The 18,947-nt window shown below is 43.8% G+C and overlaps 1 protein-coding gene across 3 annotated transcripts in view; it reads left to right on the top strand.

Annotated features, from left to right (window-relative positions):
- Window positions 1-1,270: 1,270 nt before the first annotated feature.
- Window positions 1,271-18,947, top strand: part of MORN1 (MORN repeat containing 1) — a 565,248-nt gene continuing 547,571 nt past the window's right edge. For all 3 annotated transcript variants that reach the window (XM_068240670.1, XM_068240672.1, XM_068240671.1), the window contains exons 1-3: window positions 1,271-1,376; window positions 15,355-15,426; window positions 18,287-18,385. In XM_068240670.1, coding sequence (XP_068096771.1) covers window positions 1,304-1,376; window positions 15,355-15,426; window positions 18,287-18,385 — 244 coding nt within the window. In that variant the 5' untranslated portion in view covers window positions 1,271-1,303. The remainder of the gene's footprint in view (window positions 1,377-15,354; window positions 15,427-18,286; window positions 18,386-18,947) is intronic.

The following is an 18,947-nucleotide window of genomic DNA, read 5'->3' as shown; positions in this document are numbered from 1 at the left end:
ACGCGCACCAGCAGCAGCTGAGGAGTCCTCCAATACAATCATTGCCGTCAGTTTATTTTCAGTGCAATGCCACGGGCCGTCGATCTACTACCGCTCCACCGCTGTGTCCAATCGACTGAAATTTACAGTTTAATAGTAATGTTGAGCAATTTTTCAATGTGGCTGGTTGATAAACAGTAGATTCAATCATAGTGCAAGAATCTGTTGGTAAAAATCGATGCATGTATGTTGAGCTTTATGCTGGGGATACACGGGTCGACCGGCGGCTCGATTAGCCACCGGATCGACCCGAGCCGCGTCTCCGCCGCGTCCCCGCTCGTCCGCGCGGATCGATTCCCGCTCGTCCCCGCCGGCGGTCCTTATCAGCTGCTCGATTCCCTGCCATTTTCCGCCGGCGGGAATCGAGCGGGCGCGGGTCGAGCGGCTTGATCGGGCCAGCTGAATATTATCAGCTGGCCGGATCAGCTAGTCGATACACGGTACAGAAACGTACCGTGTATCCCCAGCATTAGGTTAGAGTTACTACTAATAAGATTGGGGTGATTAAATTGTGAGGGTAAGATGGGGGGGGGGGGGGGGGGGGGGACAAAGTAGAAAGTGACAGAGGAAAGGGGAGAGTGAGGAGAGAGGGGAGAAAAGCTGAAAGAGAGGGAAGAAGATATTTGCATCACCAGGATTGCACTTTTATTTAACTTTACTGTATGGCAAGAAAACAGACACCCAGCACTAGGGGAAGGGGAGAAACAAGGGTGAATGATGAAGAGAGGAGTGGAGCAAGACTGAGAATAGCCTGAGATGGAGCGCAGAGGTTATCTGTAATGCAGTCCCACATCACACAGAGGCTATTTGAAAGTAATATGACTCCTGTCCTTGCCAGCCTCTCAGACCAGCAGCGAGCAGCCCTCCAGGAGTCTGTTGAAAACCTGTGTAATATCTTATCTAGCTGTGCACATGCGGTCATTGTGACAATTGACAGACCAGACAGATTTTTTTCCCACGGACCCTAGAAAATCCTGAACGCACCATGTACTGGACTGGCCCTAAATAATAAAACCAGAGGTGGCCTGGGGGGAATCTCCCCCCTGGCCAGTCTGTGCCTGCTCATAGGTAGCATCATTTCTGGAGACGGCAAGTGAAGTGACAGCGTTGTGGGAGTCATGAGCATGTACAATCCATGCTTTCCGTGCAGCTTGCCTGCCAGGTGCCCACAGCCAATTGGTCAGTTGATCTCTCCACAACCCCACCCCTTAGATACTGGTATTGTGGGAGTGTGATTGGTTGCTATGTAAACAGGTTGAGGAAGATGGCGACGTCCAGGAAAGTGAACAGAATGTCTCACCACTATGTGGGTGATGTGAAAAAGCAGCTCCGTGACGGTAATGAGCTCAGGCCAGTGTGATAAAATGCAAAACATTATTAAGCTGGAGTATAAAGGGATGGTAATGCAATAATAATGTTATATGAAAGTGGGTATGGATAGGTTGTGTGATAACTGCTTGTTAGAGTTCTGTTGCTGTTCATACCAAGGATAGTCTTCACTAGTGGATACATAATTGCACATCAGGCACAGATTAGCCAGGGAGAAAGGGGGAGATTTCCCCCAGGCCACCTCTCATCGCTGATGCACGCATTTTGCGATTTTAACCAGTTCACCCCCAAGGGTTTTTATCCTAACGGACCAGAGCAATTTTCAGTTGTCAGCGCTCCTCCCTTTTATTCCCTAATAACTTTATTACTACTTATCACAAGAAAATGATCTATACCTCGTTTTTTTCGCCACCAATTAGGCTTTCTGTGGATAGTACATTTTGCTAAGAATTTTTTTATTCTAAATGCATTTTAATGAGAAAAACAGAAAAAAAAAGAAAAAAAATCATTATTTCTCAGTGTTCAGCCTTTATAGTTTTAAAATTAAACATTCTCCTGTGGATAAAACAAACACGTTGTATTTGCCCAGTGGTCCCGATAATTAAACCGTTTAGATTATGTCCCTACCACAATGTATGGCGACAGTATATTATTTTGAAATATAAGTGGTTATTTTTCTGTTTGTTCTGGCCATAATTACAAGCCCCTATGTAATAAATTAAAATTAATTTTCCCCCATAAAATATAGAATAAAAAAAGCTGAGTCCCTAAGGCAACTATTTTTTTTTTTTTTTAAGCTGATTTTTTTTTTTTACAAGTGTTTTTTTTTGGGGGGGGGAGGGTTGGAAGTGTAATTTTATTAATGATGTGTATATACTTGAAAATGTATGTATTTTGTAAGTGTAATATACTTTTTGGCCACAAGATGGCGCTGGTGAACACTCATAGGACGTGTTCACTTTTTTTTTTTTTTACACACTTTATTAAACTGTTACATTTCCTGTTTATGTGAATGGACGTAGCTGCTGTTCGCGGTCACGTCCATTCACTCCAGGCACTGCGATTGGGTAGAGGACTGTTCAGTCCTCTTCCCCAATCGCCCAGCACGGGATCCCGACGGTAATGGCGGCGGTAGCGGCGGACACACGGCGGTAGCAGCGGCGGGAATGCGCGACGTATTAAAACGTCATGTTGCTGTTAATAGCGGTAAGCATGACGTTTTAATACGTTAGGATGGCGGTAAATGGTTAAGAGTGGTGGCACAGGAGACCAGGGTTCGAATCTCGGCTCTGCCTGTTCAGTATGCCAGCACCTATTCAGTAGGAGACCTTTGGCAAGTCTTCCTAACACTGTTACTGCCTATAGAGCGTGCCCTAGTGGCTGCAGCTCTGGCGCTTTGAGTCCGCCAGGAGAAAAGCGCGATATAAATGTTATTTGTCTTGTCTCTTGATTTTACCTGCGCGCCACAATTTTGTGTAAAGCACTTTTCAAAGTGCTTTTGCAGAGCGATTCCTTTTTTACTTCCTGACGCAAGTCAGGAAGTGAACTCCTTGACCTGGAAAAGAAACAGTACCTCAATTCACTAAGATCATGCTTGAGATAATAAGGCAAGAGTAAACTTGCCACCGCACAGTGAGAGAGTTATCTTATCTCTTCATTCTTTAAGTTACCTCCTCTGTAGTTATTTTCACACACAGTTAATTTACATCCTGTCTTTAACTTTAGCATTCTGGAGTTAAAATAAGGATTGAAGAGTTAACTTAAAGACAGGAGAGTTAACTTTAGGTTTGCCTGAGATAAAATGTTTCCTGAATACTACATGCCTCATCACCATGGTGATAACTCTAGAAACTTTATTAAAGACAGGAGATAAGCTTAGTGAATTGAGGCCAATGTATTTATTCTTAAAAGCGCTAACGCAATCGCCGCATAAAGTGATTTTGTGAGCGTTTGCGGTTTTCTTATACCTTCCATTGTAGCAAAATCGCCCTAAAAATGGTACAGGCAGCGCTTTGCTGAGCGGATCGGAATCGAGGCGCTCAGATGTGAACACTCTCATAGGGAATCATTGCACAAGCGCTTTTAGGGTGATTTCGGCAAAACGCTCAAGCGCTAGCGCTTTTTAAAGCGATAGTACAATAAAACCCTATGGGCCCGTTCTCACTTGGGCTATTTGCGTTAACGTGTAGCCTGCACCATTTTCTGGCGATTTCCCGGCGATCGTGTTTCAGTGCTATAAAAGCGCTAAACGCGATCGCGGGAAAAATCGCTGCAGAGTCCAGTGATTTTTTCCCCGTTAAATCGTGGAAAAATCACTCCCGCAAAACGCCTTGTGCTTTTAAGTGTGAATGGGCCTTTACAGCGCTTGGTGCATTCATGTTTTTCTAGAGTCCATGGGAAAAAAATCTGTCTTGTCTTTCACCATTGTCTCTGACTGCATGTGCACAGCTAGATAAGGTATTTCACAGGTTGAAAAGTTTTCAACAGTCCCTATACTCCAGGAGGGCTGCTTGCTGTGACTTGTGTGAGAGACTGGCAGGGACAAGGGTCATATTACTGGCAAGTAGCCTTTGTGGGATGTGGGACTGCAATACTGTACAGATAAAATCTCTGCTCCATCTCAGACTATGCTCAGTCTCTCTCCACTCCTCCTTTCTCCATCATTTACCTTTGTTGCCCCATCCCACTAGTGCTGTGTGTCTGTGTTTTCTTTCCATACAGCATAGCTCCCAACTGTCTCTCTTTTGAGGGACAGTCCCTTTTTGGGAGCCAAATCCTCTGTCCTTCTTTCTCCCTCATTTGTTCCTCTTTCAGGACTCAAGTACAGATTTATGTGAATACATGTATTTTTCTACTGATAAAAGAGTTTAATTTAGTCTAAACTTTATTCCCATCCTTTAAATTGATATATTTCTTATTTGCAAACTAGGACTAGTGTGAGTTGAATTATAAAACAACATATTTTTCTAATGAAATCTTTATAGTATGCGTGATGGGGATGTGGTTAGAGGTGTGGCTCAAGTGTCCCTGTTTCTGATTTCAAAAAGTTGGGCGGTATGCATACATTAAAGCTAGAAAAAAGTGCAATCCTGGTGAGGCAAATATTGTCTTCCCTCTCTTTCAGCTTTTCTCCCCTTGTCTCTCCCCTTTACTTTCCTCTGTCACTCTCTACTTTGTTTCTGTTTTTCCATGACCACGGGTATAGTGGAGATATAACCTCAGTGAGAACGTTATTACCCTATGTGGAGTTCAATTTTTTCATTCCAGATGTTGGTGGAGAGCGCAGCAGTGCATAATTTAAAGTTTTGAACAGTTTGGATCACCTGCAGCGACCCCACAGGAATTGTATTTCACAGTGACTTTATATAGGACTGTGGCACAGATTTTTACCATATATTATTTATTTATTGTATTTATAAACAGGGCTGTGGAGTCGGAGTCGTGGAGTTGGAGTCGTGGAGTCGGGCAATTTTGGGTGCCTGGAGTCGGAGTCGGGAAAAAATGCACCGACTCCGACTCCGACTCCTAATGAATTTGTAACTGTAATTAAAATAGATAATATGATAAAATGTTCTATTTCTCAGATAATAGTCATTAAAAATAATGTATATATACAGTATATATACAGTAATAGCTGTGCTTAGTCCACAAAAATGAAATAAACCAATCAAAATTAGTTACTTGTGCTGCTTCAATAAAGCAGTCCCCGTATTTTTAAGGTCAGATATACATATCTGATTGTGACTGTATATATGATGTGTACACAGGAATCTCTTATATATACTAAATAACATCTATGCTGTAAGAATAAAGCCTGATGTGTAGCTATGTCACTAATAGAGATGGTCAACAAGATGGAAATAATTCTGCATTGATGCTGATTCATGCAAATGTATGCACTCCCTTTGCTGATGAAATAAAATAATTTGATATGTTATTAAAATTTGGTTTGGTGACTACAAATTAAAGGGTAACTGAGACGGATGAAAAGTAAAGTTTTATACATACCTGGGGCTTCCTCCAGCCCCCTTCAGGCTAATCAGTCCCTCGCTGTCCTCCACCACCCGGATCTTCTGCTATGAGTCCTGGTACTTCAGCCAGTCAGCGCTGTCCGGCCGCATGCCGCTCCCACAGCCAGGAACATTCTGCACCTGCGCAATAGTGCTGCACAGGTGTAGTATGCTCCTGGCGGCGGAGTGTGTGCATGCGCACTACGCCCGACTTGCTCAAGTACCTGGACTCATAGCAGAAGATCCAGGTGGTGGAGGAGGACAACGAGGGACTGATTATCCTGAAGGCGGCTGGAGGAAGCCCCAGGTATGTATAAAACTTTAATTTCATCTGTCTCAGGTTTACTTTGTTACACAGTAGTACTATACTCTACATATGCACTCCCCACAGAGCTGCAGGGAATCCACTGAGAATGCTGTGCACATTGAACACAGAGGTGTTGTCTGTCACCCATAAACCTGGCTCAGATTGTGCATGAAGAATGTGTAATAGAGGAAGAATCTCCTTATTCCCCTGCAGAGTACCTGCACATCACTCTTACATGTTCCCACACTTACATTGCCTAGGGCCTGATAGATGTTCTTTGTTCCGGTTTGTACCTTTTACAAGTACTCTTACCAAGGACTAGTTTTAGTCTAAAGGGAATAAATATAGTAGTCTACATATCCTTCTCACTTCAGTTGTCTTGTAAAATTCCTAAGTGTTGGCAGTTATGAGACGAATTTCATGTTACATACTTTTAATCAACAAAATTGTAATATGCAAATTAGAGGAGTCGGAGTCGTGGAGTCGGAGTCGGTGGAATCCTAAACTGAGGAGTCGGAGTCGGTGGATTTTTGGACCGACTCCACAGCCCTGTTTATAAAGCACCAACATATTATGCAGCGCTGTACATTAGTTAAGGTTACAGACAATATTTAGGGGTGGCATACAGCAATAAGACAATACATGAATACATGCAAACCAGATCACGCAGCACAGTATGAGTACAAGGTAATGCTTAGTTAGTCACTGGATGGGGGCATGGAGATTAGGCTAGTCAAGTTCACTCAGATCCATAGGATGGGTGTACGGTTATGGAGGTGCGTGAACAGGTAGAAGACAAAAAGGAGGGTGAGGTGGGGACACGAAAGGTAGGGGACCAGAGTTCAGCTGCATATTTAGAGCACTATGGGGGGGGCTAGGCCAGAGTAAAAAGGTGAGTTTTGAGGGCCTTCTTGAAGATGTTGAAGGAGGAGGAAACCCTAATGGGGGAGGTAGGGAGTTCCATAGTGTTCCATAGTGTCAGGCGAAGTTCATTTGGAGGAGCTGAGTGAGCGGCTAGGTGTGTACCTCTGGGTAAAATTGGAAATGTAGGTTGGGCAGGTTTTGTAGACAGATTTGTAGGCCAGACAAAGTATCTTGAATCTGATTCTGGACTGGATAGGAAGCCAGTGGAGGGATTCACAGAGGGGAGCTGCTGTGGTGGAGCAATGGGAGGAGCGGATAATTCTGGCTGCCGCATTCATGACAGACTGCAGAGGGGCAATTCTGGTCATAGGGAGACCAGACAGAAGGGCGTTGCAGAAGTCAAGATGGGAAATTATGAGGGCATGGATGAGGAGTTTGGTGGTGACAGAGGTCAGCAAAGGGCGGATCTTGCAAATGTTATGAAGGTGGAAGTTACAGGACTTTGTGAGGTTTTATATGTGCGGGGTGAAGGAGAGTGCGGACTCCAGGGTGACACCCAGACAGCGGGCTTGAGAGGTAGTGTGAATGGTAGTGTGGTTAACAGTGACATTCACATCTGGGGGGGAGGAGGGGTCAGGGATGGCCGGGGTGGGAAGATCATAAATTCCGTTTTCTCTAGATTTAGTTTCAGGAACCTAGCGGACATCCAGGAGGAGATGGCTGATAGGCAGGAGGAGACCTTGTCCATGGAAGTGGTGGATAGGCAAGGGGCGTGGAGATAGATCTGGGTGTTATATTAGTAACCCTAACCTAAAGCTGACCATAAATGCATGAATTTTTACCGACAGATTCTTTTACTATGATCAAATCTGCTAGTTATCAACCAGCCACATTGAAAAATTGATAAAAATTACTATCAAACGGCATTTTTCTGTCGTGAGTGGTGGTAGATCGACGGCCCGTAGTATTGCACTGTATCGAACAGTGCAATGTTACAGTTCAATAGCTTTCATGGTGAATCTGTGTGCAGTGTATGGGGAGAATCAATGCCCTCTGATCAGATTAAGGTCAGAGAGGGATTGAACTCTTTGCCATTTGCCATTTAGTTCAGTTCAGTTTTTTGGAACGTGTCAGATCGGTTTTTAATCTCAATTATAGGTATAGCATATTTTTAACATTGTAATCCTTATCCATGTTATGCGTTTTTGACTGTTGCTGAAAACATACCTAGCACATATGTTTTTTTAACCATTTATGCTGCCTGGACCTGATCCTCATGACTATGCAGCTGCTGTGTGCTGATGCATGCATCGTCCACCCCAGCACGCCCCTGTGCCGCCCCCCGGTAGCCCAGAGATCAATGAATTGGAACATGGTTCCCGTTCATTGATCTAAGTCTCCAGCAGAAAACCGACATCCTCTTATCAGAGGCTGCAGTCTTTCAGAAAAAATAAAAAAGTTTCCCGTCCTCTTCTCACTTCCTGAAAGCGAGAAGGACCAAAAGAAAAAATCACAATGTGGCCATCTTGTGGCCAAATAGTAAAACTACTTCTACATACATTTTTCAATTCATAAAACACACATTGTTTACCTTTAAAATTAACTGTTTATTTCCCACACCAAAAAATCACACAAATAAAATTTTAATGGAAAAAAGGGTATATTACGAACAATTGTTAAATTATAAGCTTGTAAATCGTGATGGACGCAAAACTGAAAAAATGAACCTTTATTTCCAAATAAAATATTGGCGCCATACATTGTGATAGGGACAAAATTTAAAGGGAACCTGTACTGAGCAAAATTATTTTAAATAAACACATGAGGTAACTTCAAATGAACATTACATAGTTACCTTGCCATCAGTTCCTTTCAGAAGCGCACCATTTTCTTCTGACAATGATCCCTTCCAGTTCTGATAACATTTTGTCAGAACTGAAATATATCAGTTGCTGTCAGTTATAGCTGAGAGGACAACTGATGTGCCAAGTAATGTCTATGTTTCCCTATGGCTCAAGTGGGCGATGTCAAGGTAGCCATACACTGGTCGATTTGCCATTAGATCGACCAGCTGACAGATCCCTATCTGATCGAATCTGATCAGAGAGGGATCGTATGGCTGCCTTTACTGCAAACAGATTGTGAATCGATTTCAGCCTGAAACCGATCACAATCTGTTGAGCTGCTCCTGCCGCCTGTGCGCCCCCCCCCCCCCGTATACATTACCTGATGCTGGCTCCCGGGCGTCTTCTCCACGCTGCACCGCACCGCTCTGTTCCAGCTCCATCCCGGCACTTCCTGTGTCACTCCGTGACCAGGAAGTTCAAATAGAGCGCCCTCTATTTGAACTTCCTGGTCACTGCAGGGACACAGGAAGCGCCGGGATGGAGCCGGAACAGAGCGGTGCAGCGCGGAGAAGACGCCCGGGAGCCAGCGTCAGGTAATGTATACCTGATCGGATCGGCCGCCGCTAGCGACGCGCACCCTACCCGCGGGCGATCGAGGGTAATTTCCCGCACGGCGCGATCGACGGACCGATCTGATTTCGGGAGGAAATCGGATCGGCGGGTGCGTTTAGCGCGAACGATTGGCAGCAGATTCGATCCCAGGATCGAATCTGCTGTCGAAACGGCCGCGAATCGGGCCAGTGTATGGCCACCTTTACAGTTTAACAGTGTGCTGACCAGGAAGCTGTTATGGGGTAATGGCCATTTTCAAAATGGAGGACGGAGAATTCCCTTGATCACAGTGGGCAAACAGGACGCTGGAAAGGAGAATGAGATTGAGGAGTAGACTACACAGGAGGTAAGTATGACTTGTGTATGTTTATTTTGACTTTTAATTTTCAGTTCAGGTTTTCTTTAAATAATGTAATAACCAAGACAAATGGGTGAATAAAATACATAGGTTTTAATTATGGTAGCATGTATTATTTTAAAGCTATAAGGGCCGAAAACTGAGAAATAATGAATTTTTTCAATTTTTTTCTTAAAGAGAACCCAAGGTGGTTTCTAAGAATGATATCCGCATGCAGAGGCTGGGTCTGCCTATACAGCCCAGCCTCTGTTGCTATGTAGTGTCCCCCCAGGCACCCCCTGCACTCTGCTAAATCACAGCCGTGCTGTCGACACGCAGCGGGCTGTGTTCACCTATGTAGTGTCATTCTCGCCGCTCCCCCCGCCTCCTGCATAGCTCCGGTCCACGCCCGCGTCCCTTCCCTCCAATCAGCGGACCGGAGCTATGCAGGAGGTGGGGGGAGCGGCGAGAGTGACACTACATAGGTAAGCACAGCCGGCTGCGACACGCTGTGTGTCGACAGCGCAGCTGTGAGTTATGGGGGCATAGCAGAGCGCAGGGGGGGCCTGGGGGGCACTACATAGCAACAGAGGCTGGGCTGTATAGGCAGACACAGCCTCTGTGTGCGGATATCATTCTTAGGAACCACTTCGGGTTCTTTTTAATATTCCTGTGAAAATGCATTTAGAAAAAAATAATTCTTAGCAAAATGTACCACCCAAAGATGGAATGCCTAATTGGTGGCAGAAAAACAAGATATAGATCAATTCATTGTGATAATTAGTGATAAAGTTATTAGCGAATGAATGGGAGGTGAAAATTGCTCTGTTGTATAAGGTGAAAAATCCCTGCGGGCTGCAATGGTTAAACAAGTGGGAATTGGGCTTCATAGAAAGTATGTAATCAAACTCTTTGCAATAACTGCACCGCATATGCTTTTCACTTAGATTAGGAAAGTTGTAGTTAGGCCCTAACATATTTTTTTATTCACCCACATCATTTTCTTGGCTAAATACAGTTTGCAAATATTTTCTTTAGTTTCAGAAATTCCAGCTAAGCTGATCCGCGCCCTCTGCTGGAGACACTGTAGAACAAACAACAAGGCAGAGTATACTCAGGCTAGGAACACACCTGGATCTACATCAAAAGCATTGAAAAAGCATTCTTGAACAGCAGTTTAACTGCTTCCGGACCTTGATGATTGAAATCTACGCCCTGTTTTGATCCTGTTATACCTGCCAGGGTGTAGATCTTAATCATCCGTCTGCCGCTACCGCCTATCGTGCCGCTCTCTCCCCGCCGCAGATCATTAACTGGAAGTACTAATATACTAGGGTAATGTTTCTCAAACCTGTCCTTGTGACCCCTCAACAGTGGATATTTTATAGGCAACCTCACCTATTCACAGCTAGGTGGATTCCATGTAGCTGAGACACTAACTGTGCATAGGTGAGGTTGCCTGCAAAACATGCACCGTTGGGGAGTCATGATGACAGGTTTGAGAAACACTTTACTAGGGTAATACTTTTTACTTGGTGCATTTTGGAGTCTCCAAATTGGAGATATACTTTAATATTTTGGATCACCCACCCACTTACATTTTTCTGGTGTGCTGGGGGTAAGAGGACCTGGGTGTTCCAGGGAGTACTGCAGCAGCGGGGATCCGGAGGTTCTCTACCTCCTCGCACTAGAGTGAGGGGGCAACCCAGCATCAGGGGGCGGGGTAGGCCCAAGCTCACACGCTATACAGTACCTCCGCCCCATTGCTCACACATCATCACAATTGCACCTCACGCATGAAGCCAGAGGACAGCGTGCCGGACTAGATCTTGTAACAGCGCCCCCAGTGATGAGCCCAGATGCACCCACTTGGCGCAGCAGCGGAGGATGGGGCAGGCAGCGATCAAAGTGTCGGCCTTATGGAGCCCATACATGGTACAATTTTTTCATTTTTTTTTCGATTAGATAATTTCGTTTGATTATTCAGTTAAATCGAATATAAAGATTTTCCCAACATGTCTGATTGGATTTTTATTTATAAGAACGGGATAATCGCTTTTCTTGATAAAGAAAAAAGATTCTTTTTGACTCATTTGATTCTAGTCGAAGAAACGGAAAAATCTAACGTTTTTATTATAATGTGTATGGGCATCATTACTCTGACATTTTGATCAAAAGGGGCTAAAGCTGTGCCGGATTTTATTCGGCAGCAGCGACCCTTAGCAGCAGCCATTTTTCCTATATCAAACTATGTTGGACACTTTACCTATGCTGGAAAATTCCGATATAGGATTGGAAAGAGTTAACCCTTGTGGAGTAGATGCTGCTTCAATAAGTGTAAACTCTTGTAACTCCCCCTGCGTGCATTTATGCAACCATTATACCTACATCGTCATGGCATGTTATAAGCACCCCATCTAATACAAGTTCAGCAGTCTTGTGTGTCCTGTAACATCACTACCTAAAGAATAAATCCCCAGGGCAATTTATTTCTATTCTTTGTAATATCAAAGGAAGCTTGTGATTGCACTGGATAGCTATGCACCCAACATGACTGGTACTGAGACAAATGGTTATAACATCCAGAGCGATGGTCCAAACTAAACTTTACACAGCAGCTGCCGCCTCGTTTTAGCCTGGTCCAAAAGCAATAGTGATGACTCACAGGGCCCCTTTGTCTTCGAAGTCCACAGAGTCCCATGAAGCCTGATTTCCATGTACCTGCTTACAAGGCTGACTTCATTCCACAGTTTAATATATCGCCATCTGATACAGTGACTTGAAACAAAAAATAACCTTTTAAGACAGCATGATGTAAACAGTCCCTCTTTGTCTTGGCAGGCGCTAAAACTGACATTTGGTTTGAAAACTGTCCCACCACTTTATATCCAGCTTGGGTCATTTTATGCGAAAACGGCCAGTTGCTATTTTAAAGATTCTTTGCTAAGTAATAATAAATGAAAAATGGTATTTTAAAACTAATATATTATTTTAACAGGCTGAATGAGACCATGGAATTATTTATATTAAAGAGGTGGCATTAGGTTAGTTACATAATGGGGTCCGTTTCCAAATCTGTTCTGCATTAAAGTGAATCTATAGACAGTGGAATAGTATATTAAAGAACAGGGCTGCACTGCAGAAGAGTAGTTATTGTGTGCGCTGAATGATACAGCTACTTCCTGTTTACAGTAGTTTCCCCCCTTCTTTCTTCTCTAAATACTAGAGACAAAAAAGGGAATGCATTTTGCCAAGCTGCTAACACAACAGGCATAAAAAAGGAAACAAATATGGGAAAGAAGTAATCGAGTATGCAGACAAGTTCACTAAGCTTTATCAAACACTTTATTGAAACTTTTGATAATTTACCTCATGGGTAAAATCTAATTTTGAATTCACTAAGGTGTTATATATTTATCGAATGTTTTATCGATAAAACGTTCAATAAATCTATAACGCAGTGAATTCAAAATTAGATTTACAAAGTTTGAGGTAAATTATCAAACGTTTGATAAAGTGTTTCGTAAAGCTTAGTGAATTGAGGCCATGTCACTTTTTTAAATTATACATGATTTGCTTTAAAGTGTACCTGTAGCGAAATAAAGTGCCCCTAGAGGGAACTTACCTTGGGAAAGGAAGCATTGGATCCTAAAAAGGCTTCCCTCATCCACCTCTGCAGGTCTGTTCCAGCTCTGGGAACCTTGAAAAAGAGCTTGTCGAGGCTTGAAGACAGGTCGTGCAGGCGCACTAGCACTATCCCGCTTGACTTTCTTCAGAAAAAGCTCTTCCAGTTCAGGTCCACACTACAGCATAGGCACAAGCTAGATTGGGCACGGCTATGTGTCGGAGTCCCCAGTGGGATGGTGCTAATGCACATGCACAGTCAGGCCACTGTTTGGGGGTCCCAGTGCTGGAACGGAATGACGTACAAGGGCGGGAGAAGCCTCTTTAGGATCCAGAGGCTTCAATCTCCAGAGGTAAGTATAGTTTTGTTTTTTGCGTTTTTTTTTTCCTTGCCTTTAAAAAATGTACAGGTTCACTTTTAAAAAAAGTAGGCTACCTGATTCACAGGGCTGAGCGGATCAGGTAGCCACAAAAACCACTGCTCTCGTGGGATGCAATGGCCCATTTTCACTTTGGTGACCTGTGGGTCACGACGCTGCATTGTGACTGTGAGTCTCTCACAGCATGCAGGAAAGCAGCAGGAGGCGGGCCAGGGAGAGAGAGCTGCCCAATGGCAGCTCAGGAAACCCTTCAGGAACGCCTCTTGCGGGCATTTTGAACAGGGAATTCCTCTCCTCGTGTCCACCACCGAGTTAGCGGGAAATCTTGTTGCTAACCTCGGGGGGCTATAGTGCGGTGTGTGTGTGTGTGTGTGGGGGGGGGGGGGGGGCAGAGAGCAGCGGTTGGGGGACACAGAGCCATGTCATTAGGCAGAGGACCTGCCTCTGTGTCCCATCTGTCCCCCGAGTTCTCTTTTAAGGAAATTTAGAGTTGAATGAATTTGGAGGTGAGGTGTGAGTTTCTGGACAATCTCATGACAGACAGAGAAATATTGCCAAGGTAGCAGGGAGGAGCAATTTGAACATCAGTTTTGAAAAATCTTAGCTGGCTACAAATTAAAGTTCAAATATGCTGAATGTATGCAAATGAACCATTGTTACCCTTAGAAGCTAAACACACCTCCAGAACCGCTGGAATGCAATGATGTGTCAGCTTGTTAATTTGTACAGAGCCATAATAATCCAACATGCATACAGACTGTTTTGGATTGTTTGATCCTCATCAGTGCATGGCATGGATTAATTTGGCTCTATGGAGTAGGGCTTGTAACACCGAGAGGTACAGACTAACCAGCAAGCTCATGGTGATCCAGAACTCATTGGAGTGTGTGAGATGTAAGGGGTTGTAACCAAATTGTATCGAGTTCTCTGACGGTTTGCTATTTGATGTCAGAGAAGCAACGACTTCTGTAACGTTTCTGCTGTAAAGTCACATGATATCCAAATTTGTTGCACTGCACTGTTACTATAAGGCCCCTTATAGTATAGTAGCCCCTTATTATAGGTGGGGCTATGCATATAATAATCCTAACATTTGTATAGTGCTTTTCTCCTGTTGGACTCAAAGCGATCAAGAGCTGCAGCCACTAAGGGTGTGCTCAAGGGGCCACCCTAGAGTGTCAGGAAGTCTTGCCCAAGGACTTCTCTATGTGGCCAGTGGCCACATTAGGAAAGAATGAGGATCAATGAGAATTTCTCATATAAACGATTAAAAACCTTGTTGACAATTTTTTTTATCGATTATTATTAGAATATCGATAGAAAGATGTAATTTATCAATAGCTCCCCTTTAATTTTCGAGCATTCCACCTCAATATTTGTTCATTTTGTCTAATCAAATGTGCTAGTTTTGCAAAACTAATTTGCAAGTTTCTTGCTGTCTGAACGAAGGTTTGTCAAAAATCGAGCAAACTTGCCAGCAATGATTTTACTTATCTCTACTGAATGCATAAGCTGCAGCTTAAATTAGTACTTATAGAAATTAGTACTTAGAATTAAAGGCTGTAGAAAATTTAAAGGTGCCTACACACATCCAATTTTGATTGGTCAATCACTGATCAATTTTACCTCCTCCGTGTAGTATGAGGGCCAAAAGTCTTTGAATACTATATACAGATAGTATGGTAAGCCCTTATACTACAGGAAACTGGCAAAATTGGCCAATCGGCCATTCAAGATTGGATGTGTGTACCAGTTTTTTCCTGCAAAAAGCAAGATTGTCATGTCTTAACAGGTGCTTAAGCTTCCCTATACCCCCTTTGTAGTGCCGCACAGCTTCATTCACCAGTGAGGAAGTTCAGGAGCACAGCTCACTTTACTTTAAGTTTTTTGATTATAGATTACATAATATGCTCAGTTTCCGTTGACCAGGTTTTATGATGTGACACGTTTACACTGGTTCAGATGATATAATTGCAAATTCTTATTAATCTTTTTTTCTTCTTAGGATATGGACTTTATGTTTACACAAATTCTTTTTTCCGCTATGAAGGGGAGTGGAAGGGCGGGAAAAAACACGGTAAGATATCTGTGTTTGTACATATGCAATGGATTTCAGGTTCTGGAGTCAATTCACAAAGCTTTGTTTAACTAAGGTATCTATCCTTATTTTGTTAAAGAGACACTGAAGGGAAAAAAAATATGATATAATGCTTTGTATGTGTAATACTACTTAGAAATAAAACATTAGGAGCAGAGACATAAGTCTAATATTGTTTCCTGTACAGGAAGAGTTAAGAAACTCCAGTTGTTATCTATGCAAGAGAGCCATTGAGCTCCATGACTTTCAAAGTCGCAGAGAGCTCTGTCTTCTGAAGCTTATCATCTCAAGTGTCTGGCACTGTATTTTTTTTTTTTGCAAAGGACAGGTCAAAAGTTCACTAGCCTGCTCTGTAAAATCATTTAGAATGCTGAGTAGTGTGTAAACTGCAAATATTAGAGAATGTTGCAATGTTATACAAAAAAATCTATACTATGCAAATAAAAATATTAGAATATTTTCTTTGCTGCTAATGTTCTAGTAATTATCTACTCCAATGTGTCTCTTTAAAGCACAGCTGAACTCAAAATAAATAGCACAGCCCTCAACAACCATTATACAACATCAAAATAAGCTTCTTCAATTTTTAAATTCAATTTGCTTCAGAATGACCGTCCGTTACGCTGCAGAGATAAAAATGTCAGGGGTATACTGGTAATTTAGCGACTCCAGTTCTTGTCATTGTCCTCATTAGAATGCCATACCAATAAGCTCTCAAAGGACCATTATGCTAATAACTAAAATTTACAGTAACTTTTGCTGTGTGCCCACTGACTACTGGTGGAAAAATAAAGACTATATCAGGTAATAAATAACTTCTATTTATTTAATTTATGAAATAATTGGTATTTACCAAACTGCAGAGAACTGTTTGTACATTGCATTCTTGTGTTATTTATGAGTTTCATGTAATAGTCAAGGAGTTTGCAAACAAAAAAGGTTTTGTGAATTGAGCCTATTGTCTTTGTACTTTTAAAGCTCTAGTCCAGAAAACTGGAAAATGAGCCGTTAAATCCGGTAATTTTCTCAGTAAAGAATGGTACCTGATTCTTCCTTGTATCATCTTCTTGTAATCCTTTTCACGCTCTGTCTCCCCCTTTCCCCTACTAGCAGGCATGTGCAGAGGGATGGGCTCAGGGTGCCCAAGCACCCTCCCTTTTTTTAAAATATCCATAAAAAGGCCTCTTTGGCTATGAAAAGGAAACCCCGCCCTGGCCATGATAAGCTCCATCCACTGCATGTGGGAAGCCCCGCCCACCACACATGGGAAGCTCCTCCCCATCTGGGACACTTTGGAGTAAAGAAGTCCCATACAGGAATCTTAGTGTTACCACCCCCACAGCTTTGTGGGAGCAGATAAGATGGTGTCTCCCTGACAGCGGTGTCCTCTCCCTTTGCCAGCATTCATAGTGACCTCTCCCTCAACCTTGCACCCATACTGACCTCTCCCTCCCTCCCCAGCATTAGCACTGCGGTGATCCTGCCTCTCCCAGCACCCACACTGACCTCTTCCTTTCACCAGCGCCTACGGTGACCTTTCCCTCCCCAGAGGCACCCTTCCTGTCCCCAGCAGCACCCACAGTGACATCCTTCAGAACCTAAACTGACCTCTCCCTCCCCCAGCACTCCCAGTACCCTCTCCCTCCCCCAGCAACCCCAATAACTTCCCCTTCTTGCAGCACCCACACTAACCTCTACTTCTCCCAACATCCACCCAAATCTCCCCCCCCCCATAGCTGGTACTCAGTACTTACACTCACATGACACCAAGTACCTGCATCCAGGCCTGACAGTGCACCCAGTACTAACACCTGCACACAGCCTCCACATGGCACACACTACCTGCACCAGGCACCCACTTAACCAGTACCCGCACCCAAAGTACCTGCTTTTAAAACCCACGTGACACCCAATTCTCATCCATAGCCAGCCCCCAGTACAGGCATGGCACCAAGTTTTCGCACCCATGTCACAGCCAGTACCTGCACCTAGCACCCACATGACATCCAGTACATGCACCCAGATCTCACATGGCACTAAGTATTTGCAATCAACACTCACATGGCACTCATTACCCACCCATAGCGAGAACCCACATGACACCCTGTATCAGCACCCAGAACTAACATGGTACCCAGCATCTGCATTCTGCACCCACATGACAACCAATACCCCCCAGAAACGAGGAGGAGGGAATGTGCGGCCACCGGTGACAGGTCCGACTGACTCCACACCATAGAATGCAGCCATCGCTTCTGTAACTGAATGTATGTGATTTTGAATGATCGCACAGCACCCGACAATTTACTCTGCTTCATTTAATGTTCTCACATGACATGCTGCAGCTCAACACAGTAGAACACTGGCTAGCTGTGAGTCTGTGACAAACAAACTGCTCAGCACCCTCAGCCCCTCCATTCCTCCTCAGTCAGGACAGAAGTGCCACCTCCTCTCTTCTGCTGTGGAAGTCAAATAAACACTGCTGCTCTCCTGCCTCCCCCCCCCCTCCTCACTCACTGTCAGACTCCTCACACAGCACAACAAGCTGCTTTTGCCCAATGATGACCTCTTTATCTCACTCGCTCTCCTCTCGCTTCTCCTCTTACTCTGACTGCATGCTGTCAGTGTAAACACAGTATAAACATGCTGTCCCCTGCACTCTATGTGCCTGATCCAAATGTTTCACCTTGCTTCATGAGAGAACTAGCCCTGGTTACATAATTTGCATAACTTGCTTTATAGAGCTGGTATATTATACATAGTCAGTATATTTTTAAAATACAGCAGAAATAATCATAGGTAGATGTACTGATTTCCACTTGCTCTTTTTTGATTGCAGGTCATGGGAAGCTCTTATTTAGAGATGGAAGCTACTATGAAGGGGAGTTTGTGCATGGAGAGATTACTGGCAATGGGCTGCGTTATTGGGCAGCATCAGGTGAGCTGCTGTCTCAATGTCATTGACTCATTACTAGGGTTGCTCGGATACCCCCAATCACGGATTCGAGTGATCATGATCATGACTCCGCCAACTTCCGGACTGGTCATGATCGTGATCACGGATAGAAAAGGAATTCCATTTCAAATGCGGTTTCGAGTCGGAATTCAGCATTGAACCCGTGATCACAAGTCGAAATCCCGCCGACTTTAGCGGTTAATAGAAAAGCCCCCTTACATGCTAGCTAGAAACACCAAATTTGCAGGATATGTTAAGAAGAACAATGGGTCTTCATACAGACCTTATAGTTTTTGAGAAAATCGATTTTAAAGTTCCAAAGGAGAAAAGTATACATTTAAATGTGGTAAATGACAGTTAATGTAGCAAACCTAACAGTAGTGTAAATTTACATATATCAAAAGAAAGAGCAATGAATTTCATGATGGGGTTTCCAATGGGTCCGTAAGCAGTGCGTACGGATCCCCTGGAAACCCCTCTGGAGTCGCAACGCTTTGGCCAGGGATCGCTATACAGCCACAATATGGAGGCCCGCATGGTCCAT

The sequence above is a fragment of the Hyperolius riggenbachi genome, chromosome 6 (assembly GCF_040937935.1).
Source record: "Hyperolius riggenbachi isolate aHypRig1 chromosome 6, aHypRig1.pri, whole genome shotgun sequence".
Lineage (NCBI taxonomy): Eukaryota > Metazoa > Chordata > Amphibia > Anura > Hyperoliidae > Hyperolius > Hyperolius riggenbachi.
This window is presented reverse-complemented; position numbering and strand designations above follow the sequence as displayed.